The 10,268-nt window shown below is 39.5% G+C and overlaps 1 protein-coding gene and 1 non-coding gene across 2 annotated transcripts in view; both read right to left on the reverse strand.

The window, feature by feature from the left end:
- Window positions 1–9,478, reverse strand: part of bbs9 (Bardet-Biedl syndrome 9) — a 171,725-nt gene extending 162,247 nt beyond the window's left edge. The window contains exons 1-5 of the mRNA XM_085364938.1: window positions 9,393–9,478; window positions 7,721–7,839; window positions 6,535–6,685; window positions 2,294–2,358; window positions 1,801–1,914 (exon numbers count right to left, since the gene is read on the reverse strand). Of these exons, the coding sequence (XP_085221064.1) occupies window positions 1,801–1,914; window positions 2,294–2,358; window positions 6,535–6,685; window positions 7,721–7,832 (442 nt within the window). The 5' untranslated portion in view covers window positions 7,833–7,839; window positions 9,393–9,478. The remainder of the gene's footprint in view (window positions 1–1,800; window positions 1,915–2,293; window positions 2,359–6,534; window positions 6,686–7,720; window positions 7,840–9,392) is intronic.
- A 661-nt stretch (window positions 9,479–10,139) lies between these two features.
- Window positions 10,140–10,211, reverse strand: trnap-agg (transfer RNA proline (anticodon AGG)). Its single transcript has one exon. It is a non-coding gene; the product is annotated as a tRNA-Pro (tRNA).
- Window positions 10,212–10,268: the final 57 nt, after the last annotated feature.

Consider the following 10,268-nt stretch of genomic DNA (forward strand, 5'->3'; position numbering starts at 1 on the left):
TTTTTAGGATTATTGCCACATATATATAGTCTTACACTCATAAACATTTAAAAGCACTAAAAATGATCTAAAAATGTAAAAAAAAAAAAAAAAATTTTGAAAGAATAAGCATTACCATTATCTGCAAAATAAAGCATGTGTAAACATGCACACCATTCTGATGAAGCCGTTCTTGAACAAGGCACTAAATCTCTACTCAGAACTCCTTACTTGGGAAAGCTGGGAAAGGGGAATTCCCGTACAAGAATTAAAACAGGACCTCATTCATTCAGTATCAAGGTGAAATAGAAGAGCAGTTCTAGGGCCTGTACTGCCATCTACTGGTGTACACTATAGGAAAAGACTAGAGATGTAAAGTGAATACTAGTCTGCCTGTATGGTTTTCTGTGTTTACCGAGTTTCCGGTCAAGGGCTGTTTAAGGGATAAGACTTGGTTTAGGGGTTAACCAGAGGTTTAGGTTAGGAAACAGCATTGGGTTGAAACATTTACTTGTGGTTATAAAGTTCAAGGTCAAATGGTCAGGAATGCATGTCTATTTTTAGTCATAAGTAAGGATCGCTAAAACATTTAGGTACACAGATGTCAAACTTGGACATGGCACAAAGACCCAGTTTTATTTACACCACACTACTTCACAACAATCAGCTACCTCATGTCATTTTAGACTGCAAGAACCCCAGAGATCACAAGTTGCCCTATAAGGAAGCACTTGGCGACAGTAGAGAGCATGGGTGAAAGAACACAAGTTTACATGAGAGCTCAGCTGACATCTGAAACACATCCTGCACAGTGTGGGGAAACCAGAAAACACGTGGACACAGTCAGAGTTATTGGTTTGTGGTATGTCCTACACACGTGCACTCAGTACAGGCCAAGGTATTGGTTTTGGTTTTAATTAGCCCACACTGTTCTTTCTATCAATCAAATACACACTCAGATGAGCACTTGCACACAGACAGAGAGACAGGCTCTCTAAACATGAAGTGAATGACGGATTCATCATGCCAGGCCACAGAGTCTGGCAAGCTCTCTGTTCACACACACACCTTGACAATACAGGCTTTATTTGGAAATGTCATTTTCTCTCCTTTAAAGGGGGTTCCCTGTGTTTCTGTGAGTGTGTGTGTGTGTGTGTGTGTGTGTGTGTGTGTGTGTGTGTGTGTGTGTGTGTGTGTGTGTGTGTGTGTGTGTGTGTGTGTGTGTGTGTGTGTGTGTGTTTTTCTTGGATGCTTACTCCATTAGGGCTTTCCCCTACTTGGTTTTTCCAAAAGCCCAATAGACTAAAGAGAGCGCAGCTACATGACCTCTCTCTTTCTCTCCCTTTTCCTCCTTCACTCTTCTTATAGACTTTTATAGTTTTATGTATTTGTCCAGCGCTGCCAATTGCCTCTTATGCCAAGACACATGCACAGATGTTCACTAATGCACACCGCTTGCACTTCAATATATTTGTGAGGTCCCTCACTGATGTTGATGATAATCAACACAACTAAATGCCTATACTCAGCCTTTTGACTTTCCTTTATTAAATACTCAAAAGAAAAACCCACACGCAAAAGCTGACACACAGAACTTGTAAAGCAGTAAAAGTACCCTTTATAGCCAGCCACTATTCCTGGTGGACATAAAGTTTTCTTTGGTATAAATGACTTACATGTGTGTGCATGGCTTATGGCACTGCTGTCAGAAAGCTGTTACTAAGAGAAGTTATTATGCACCAAAATTCTTGTGTGATTCCAGGACAGCTTTACATCTCTCTTGTTTAAAACAATATTATGAAAAAAGTGAATTTAGTGTACCCGTGACTCCTCCAAAGGTGCCGTAAGTCATGTTGCAGGCTGTTCTTTGCAGGTTATGCTCATAAACCAACTTGAGCTGGTACTGGTCACCATGCTCCACGTTCCCTGCAGTGCCTGCATAAGGTTAAAAAAAACACACAAAAAACCCAACTTCAATTAAGAGAAGATATAATGACACCCTTAAAAGTGAAAACTGATCCCAAAAAGGGTGGCTGTGGCTTAGCAAGTGGTTTGGGATTTGAAGATCAATGGTTCATGTTCTCCAGTCTGCATGGTGAAGGGCAAGATACTGGACATCAAATTAGCCATAAGGCATCCATAAGCGTGTGAGTGTGACAGATATAGGGAACTTAAAGAGCAGAGAACAATCTGTGTATGAATGTGGTTTGTAATGTAAGTGCTTTGAGTGCTCCGTGGTGTAGAAAAGCATCTTATAACTATCAGTCCATTTACTAAACATAAATAATGAAAACCCTGTTTATGTAAATTTTACCTGATACAGAGTAGACTGACAGCTTTCTGGGGTGGAGAACAGCCAAGTGAAGAAGCTCTGAACACCTGAAAAGACAGCAAAGAAAGTACTAAAGCAGTTCAATAATACGATAACCTACAAAACTAAAACCCTTTTATCAGAATCAGAATACTTTGTGTGAAATTATGTGTTACAGTTACTCCAAGATACTGAACCAAATTTAACCAAAGATACAATATATTACAAAGTTACATAATATAAAAAATTGCTCTAATAGATACAAATAGCTCAATTATAAATATACTGAATATTAAAGGAGATTAAACATATTTGATTGACATTTTACTCTAAACTGTAAAACTTTGTGATTTGCATGTCCAAAAGGGTGTACTGTGCATTCGATGGAGAGGAATTATTTCCTGTGTTGTGCAGTGGTGCATTTGGGTAATGTCCTTTACAGCTTAACAGGACCCCATGTTGATTATTTTGGATGGATACCTCTAAAAATCCACAATTATTTAACAAGACCACCTAGTTATAAGCCAAATAACAGCTAAAATCACTACGCTAGAATAACACTAGAACTGCGGCCCTGCAGCTGGTAAAGATAGAGTTTCTTTCTCAGACACCAGCAGGGCAGATGCTTCCTGCCACTGTGGCTGAATCCATGTTCTTAACTCAAGGGTGGCATCCACTCTTATTCTCTCTCATTCGTCTAAAATAATTACTGCAACAGCTGGTGCATTTTTTTAACATTGGTTATGGTTTAGGTGTAGATGATGTTCCAGTGATGCTGATCCTAGATTTTTCACTTATTTACCTTGCCACAAAACCACTGAGACGGAATGTGTCCGCTTTCTGGGCTGAGAACAAATGCGTCTTACTAAGTTTCAACCACTGCAGTTATGTTTGCTGAGAGAACAACAACAAGGAACTAGAAAACTGAAAACCACAAGCTTTCGCTCTTTCTTAGAAAACCAAGAAAACAAAACCTTTCACCATCTGCCCACCTCGGTCTGCCTCCACAATATTTACAACGTGCTTTGCTATCAAGGCCAGCGTCCAAAATGTCCCACCAGTCTCTGAAGAATGCTGTGCCGAAAAACCGCAGGTAACTAAACACAACGTCTTCCAAACAGACTGATTTAGTTGGATTCTGCTCCCAGTGTGATGATGTGGGAAGCCTTCGAGACAGACCACAGCTTTTCCCAGAAACCTTCCATTCCAGGACGTTCCTGTGCAGCCGCAGCGAGGCAATGTGTGGTATTAATGTTGAGATTAATGTTAAAGAAAGGCAGCATCAATTTCACAGACAGATTCAAGTCCTTGATTATTTTAACAGATAAATAAAGGTTTGGATTTTACTGTGTATTTACTACAGTAAACAATGAGTCTAAAATACTACACATATTATATGAATCTCTAGTTTCTTTCATGGTTCAGGACTAAATTGTCACACTGGTGACATTACTGCATGAGTTGTACAGCTGCTGATTTATGGGAACTACAAAACTCCCTTAAGAGTCTGTGCCACATGCTGCTTGTAATGTTTTGAGCACTTAGGGCAACACCACATTTTACTATATTTACACAGTGCATGTTCTTCTTCTATGTCTTATCCAAAGAATTTCCACAATCACTAGAGTCAGAAAACATTATTTGACTTTGCTTTCTGTCTCACCTACCTTTTCCACATTGTCTTGTGACCTGCTGCCGTCCCCAGGTACAGCACTTTTGGATTTGCTGGGATAAAACTAAGATTTGCAAACCATGCCAAATGTTACCAGTACCTTTCAATGACAATGACTGTATCTCTAGTGTTTTGATTTTTCTTTTTTTTTTCTTTTTTTGTGTGTGTGTGTGTGTGTGGGGGGGGGGGGGGGGGGGGGGGGTTGCAGCTACATCAAGTAGGAATTGGTCCACACTGCAATCAGTCATTGTCTGGAGCCCTTCAAGATGGTATTAAAAAAACATTTACACTAACCATCGATATTTGAACACTTAAGAATATTTCACAAAGAACACATCTAGCAAAAATTAAAAGTAGGGTCTACAAATTCTAATTACAAGCAGTTAAAGGTCCCTCACTTTCTCTTCATTTGTCGAGGTTTTCTTATCTCACTTCATTAACCGTCATGGATTAAAAAGGTATGGAGCCTGAGAAGGAGTGAATTTGTTAAGTTATTTATTTGAAGTTTTTTTTTAATGTAGCTGTAAAATATGAGTGCAGTGTTGAATCAAGCAAGCGTGTGTTTTAGTCATAACTTCAACTTTTCAATTACATATATAATAGAAAATCTGAGATATTCAATCCTTCAAAATCTTTATAGTCCTGCTTTAATTTCCTTTTTTTCCAGCTCTGAATAATTACCACAATAATCCTATATCTAATCAACACTGCCCTATCCCCCATAATTGCTTTTATCCTTCTTCCCACATTTACATAGTTTTGAAACCTGATCAATGTCTCTTCAAAACAAGTGATTTTTTCCTGGACACATCTGCACATTACACTTGACTGACTCGTAGTATCCAGCAATGCACTAACATCGCTGGAAGTGGCCCTGGGTTTTAAAACTATGCTAGAAACTCAGTGGTTAGCCTGACATTATAAGCACAACTATGTTTGGGCCACTGATAGATCGTGTAAATCATGAGTCGGGAGAGAAACTCCTGGCAATCTTGGTTTGAGGTTAGCATACTTTGCAGTGGAAAAAGATGTTAATGTGGTTGTAAGTAACAGAAGGGATGCTTTTTTCTATGAATGAAAAAGCAGAGCATTAAGCTACAAATGGTTATTTCTGCCTGGCATTTTAAAGTAAGGCTTTATTACAGGCTATACTATGAATGCTTATAATTCACACGAGGTCATGACACAGAGTTCAAGAAAGCCCTGTGATTCATTACTGCAGAAAGGCACACATATGTAACAGATGACACTGAACATTCAATTACAGGGCAGCTCCTCTGTGCATCCTGCTTCAGTTCCTAAAGCTCTATCAACTGCACAGTATCCTCTCTAACTGTGACCTCTGACCTGTTCAGCCACCAAAGACAATGCAAATATAAGACTGGTTACTTTTCAAAAAGACCTGTCTTGCTTTGCCTAAATCTGCAGTGATTGCTGGAATGGCTCACATCAAACACACATATTTGCAAGAATGATCTAAAAGCTCAGATTTCAGATTGATTTAAATGCTTCATCTCAAATCAAGCATGTGAACTCGGTATGATGTCAGTGAGAGTGGATGTATTTAAAGTGGACATGAAACACTACATGTCATTTCTATTTTGTACCAACAAGCAATGCTCTGTGAATGTATGCTCTCTGCGAAGCTGGATTGAGGACATACATGTTTCAAGTTAAAGGTTTTAAAGCAGCGGTTCCCAACCCCCGGGCCTAGGACCGGTACTGGTCCGTGAGTCGTTTGGTACCGGGCCGCGAGAGTTGAGGCCCGGGTGTGAAATGTATGTTTTTCAGGGTTTTTATCGTTTTTCAGTGTTATTTTGTTATCGTTTTTATCTTTAACTCAGTTTTCCTTGGTCTTTTCACGTGTGTTATGAATAAATCTTCTTTTTTTCGGTACCGGTACTAGTTTTATTTTGTTGTATTTATCCGCGACACCTTAAAGGCCAGTCCGTGAAAATATTGTCGGGCATAAACCGGTCCGTGGCGCAAAAAAGGTTGGGGACCGCTGTTTTAAAGCATGTGTTTAGAGCAAGCCCCACCAAACCCTTGTTTCAACCTTTTTGTGAGAGGCAACCAATCGGAAGCAAGATGGTTTAAAAAGATTTGATGTTAGCATTAACATCTACTGTCGACAAACTCTTTCTGCCTGCCTCTGTCCGTTTAAAAGAGCAAATGTGTAATTTGTGAGGTAGCACTTTTGTGAGACTGTGACTGGGAGTGCTTATATCAATTTGTCCTACACAACACCACCACAGTGGTCAAGGCCTGACATGGTGGAAGGCAGCCAAGAAGGCAGGAGATAAGGTGCAATGAGGGATTAGCAACATAATCAATGGTCCTAGTGTTAGAACACAAGGCTGTGGTGATTTGACTTGACTTATCAGGAGTGACACTAAAGACCAAATCCATTTTAGTTTCATTCAGACAAACTGAAAAGAAATGTTGACAAAACTTTGACTCAAAAAGGGGAAAAGAGCTTAATTTAGAGAAAGAACCAGCAATGACTACGGTACATTGTCATATGTTTTTGGTATGCTTGTCCACTGTTTGTGGGTTAGATTTGCATACTTACGAAACAAACTTGCCCAGTTCGACTTGGATGATGGCATTTTGAAGCTGAACTTCAAGCAGCTGGGCATCAGCTTGACCTCCTTCAATAGTCTTACTGGCATGCGGGGAGAAGATTCGCAGCATCCCCATGTAACTTCCCACTACAACTTTGTCTGCAAATTTATCATCACAAAGAGGGGAAATAGCAGAGAGAATAGAGGTTATTACTCATTGGTAGCAGTCTAACTTTTATTATTTTGGAGTTTGACATACTGCAAAGAAAAGAGGTCCAGTGGCTCAAGCGGTGTTACCATCAGCTCTTCTTTCAACCAGCTTGAAAAAAATACAGTTTAGCAACACATATTATAATGCAGAGTTGAACTGCAAATCAAAATGAGAAGGGTTTTATTTATGCTCCCATACTTCTGTGTTTTGGCTACTTTGAGGATATCTAAATGGGATGTTTTATGCTTTTGCTTTTTTTTTTGTTGTCCTAAGCTTCAAATAGTGAGGTGACTTTGAAGGGCCATGAGTGCCGCTATCTATGAGTCAAAAGCTCAAATTTCAGATAGTGAGTAACGGCAGGTGTCCGTATTATGGCCATCTCAGGTGAACACCTCTCTCACTTTTGTGCTTTTGGATGGAGAAGGGCAGCCAATAAGAAAAGAGTTCATTTAAAAGGAGAGGAACTAAAGTGTTGTTCACACAAAGGACTGAACTAGGAGCCTTCACAAAGATAAATAAAGATAATTCAGGACTCTGAAACATCCATCCATCCATTCGCTTCCACTTATCCTTTTCAGGGTCACGGGGGGTGCTGGAGCCTATCCCAGCTGTCATAGGGCGAGAGGCAGGGTACATCCTGGACAGGTCGCCAGACTGTCACAGGGCTAACACACAGGGACAGACAACCATTCGCACTCACATTCACTCCCGCATTCACACCTATGGGCAATTTAGTCTTAGACTCCGAAACAATAAGAAGAAAATCTAGTTCAGGTTGCCGACAATCACAATTAAATTTAATAATAACAGTTTAAAGCTTCAGTTGGCAGAAATCTAGTAGTAAGTGCGTATACACAAATTATATCCAGTAGACACATTTAACTTGATGTGTTTTTATCCTGACAGAATAAACTAGAAGTGACGTACTAAGAAAGATAGATAAATGGGATGGCTAGTGTATCAGTTCCTCACAACACACTGACCGTGTCCAGTGCCACTGTTGTCCACGTCTCCAACACACAGGCATCCCTGGTCAAACTCCTCCCCTTCGCCAAGTGTTGCTGACCACCAATCACGTGCCTTGAACAGAGACATGCCGCCTCTATTTGACCAGACAGGAACACAGAAGAAGTGAAGGATTAGATGCTGTGAACAAAATAAATAACCACAGAATGTTCAGTTAATGACTTTCTCTGTATAACTGAATAACTATAGGTACAAAAACATTGTAGACAGATGAGCAAAGAGACAGAGCAGAGTATGCATCTACAAGGCATTAACTTTTCACAGCATTATCTCCTGTTCACTGAGCAGCTCTAGGTAGAACGCCAGAAATGTTAAGAGCATCACCACAGCAAGTATAAAGAAGGGTTAAGGACTACTTATTCACAAAATCAATCCACCATCTATTTTCCTTCATAAAAGGCTTGCCTTGAGCCATTTGCATAGTGACAGCTTGACCCACTACCCCAGGAAGCCCTAGTGCTCTGAACATAACACTTACAACTACAGCCAATGGCAGAGAAGGGAGCCAGTCATGTGACCTCAGGATTGTGCATGTGAGCATAGAGGGGGGAATAAGGAGGTGTATAGTTGGGGGCAAGCAGCTTTTCTACTTGCTAAGTGCTGAGCAGGTGGAACGGACAGTTAATCCATACAAAGAGAATCCGACCTATTCAGAGTGCACTGCTATGCAGGAAGGGGAGGCTGTTAAAGGAATACATTGACGAGTCATTGCATAAAAAGCAAGGTTTAAAAGGTTAAGAATCTGATCAGTATTACTCTATGATCAGAATAACTTACAGTATCATCCTCTGACTATTTGCATGGCTTTGTGCTAATTTACTGGTTTTGCTTGGGGCAGTCTATTGCTCATCAATGTCTCCAGATTAGATCAATTAGCTTTAAATATATTTTGAGGTTCCTTAAGTAAAGTTTTCAGCATAAATGAGTTACTTTTTAAAAATAAAAACCGAGAAACTTTAAACCCTTTGTTAGGCAATTGTGTTTTTTTCTTTTTGTGAATGAGACTTTAAATTATGTGCAAACATCAGACAAATAAAAGTGGAATGGGAAACGTAATTTTAGCCCGTCATTTCCAATGGTTTGTTTCCCTAATTTCGGACTTAGTTCCACGTATTTTGGAGTCTTAAATGTGTGCACAATGCCTATAAATATTAAGAGAAGATAGGATCTTTCTCGAGTTAAATGCTACAGTAGAGAGTCAGTCCAACAATCAAAGAATAGAAAGGAAAAATAAATCAAGAAGTAAATTTATTGTTCTAGTCTGATATTAAATTTTGAAAGCTCTTGGATTTTAGACTTTTGTAATAGCTATTCAATTGTAGATTTATTGCTTCACACCCATAAGGACTCTTGTTTGGGCAACAACACTCTCCATATTTGTACGTTAAAAACAGTAAAGTTAGTGACACAAATTCAAGAACGGTTTTAAGTCGTTGTGAACCTGCACAGGTGAATTACCCTGCAATTACACTCAAGCCGGCTGAATTAACTGTAGCTTAGACGGCTAATTAGCTAGCCCTTCAAGTTCCCTAGTTACACGCTAGCAGATCAGAAACAGGGTCGCTGCTGTTTTCACGGTTTCTCATTTGATAACAAAACGCCTTTGTTATTGTTCCGGTTACCTCTTACCTTCACAGGAATGACCTAGTCCGAAAAATGTCGAAGATTCGTTACTTCTCGGTCACACAAACATCACATTTCTCACCCTCTTGCTTGCAGCCATCGTCCTGTTGTCATGGCACTGACGCTTAGCAGAGAAGCCGGGGGTTAGTGCGCATGAACGGAAATACAAGGGGGTGGTGTTTGGGAAAACGAGTTTTTTCGTGGACCAAAAAAATCTCACTCAAGCGTCTTCGGGTAACTCCACGGGGAGTGTTTTTTTAAAGCATTATTTATTTTAACTCTGTTTAATCACTCTGTATATCGAATCACAAATCAAATGTGAAAAAACCTTTAAACTTCATTAAATTTGGACGAAAGCAATGTTTTTAAAACTTTTAGATATTATTATTTTAGATTATTCTTCTGCCACCATCTCCGTGGCTATGGCATCTGTCACAGATTTAAATCAGAATTCTAATGGTGCTGTTCCTATCATTATTGATATTTTTCATTATTTCCTTTTAATAATTATTTCCTTTTAATAATAATAATTTTATATATATATAATGTGTTGTTTATTTTATTTTCATTTGTATATTGATAGAGATAAAACCTGTAAATTTTATGACAGTGACATATGTGTAGTAGGTAGGGTATTTAGTTTGTTAACCAAGGAACTGTTGAAGAGTGCACTTAAACCATTGGTATATCTTGGGAGATTCATTACACTTTCTAAATGTGGAAGCTTAGAAGTAGGATTCGCTCGAAAAGGGAGGGCTCGTCCGGGATTTGAACCCGGGACCTCTCGCACCCTAAGCGAGAATCATACCCCTAGACCAACGAGCCATGCAAGCGCACGTGAGCCTAGCCGATTGTGACGCATACGTGTTATCTTTGCTGTTA

The sequence above is a fragment of the Diplotaxodon limnothrissa genome, linkage group LG11, assembly GCF_057381915.1.
Source record: "Diplotaxodon limnothrissa isolate DT_005_m linkage group LG11, D_limnothrissa_male_GT1.1, whole genome shotgun sequence".
In the NCBI taxonomy this organism is placed as follows: Eukaryota; Metazoa; Chordata; class Actinopteri; order Cichliformes; family Cichlidae; genus Diplotaxodon; species Diplotaxodon limnothrissa.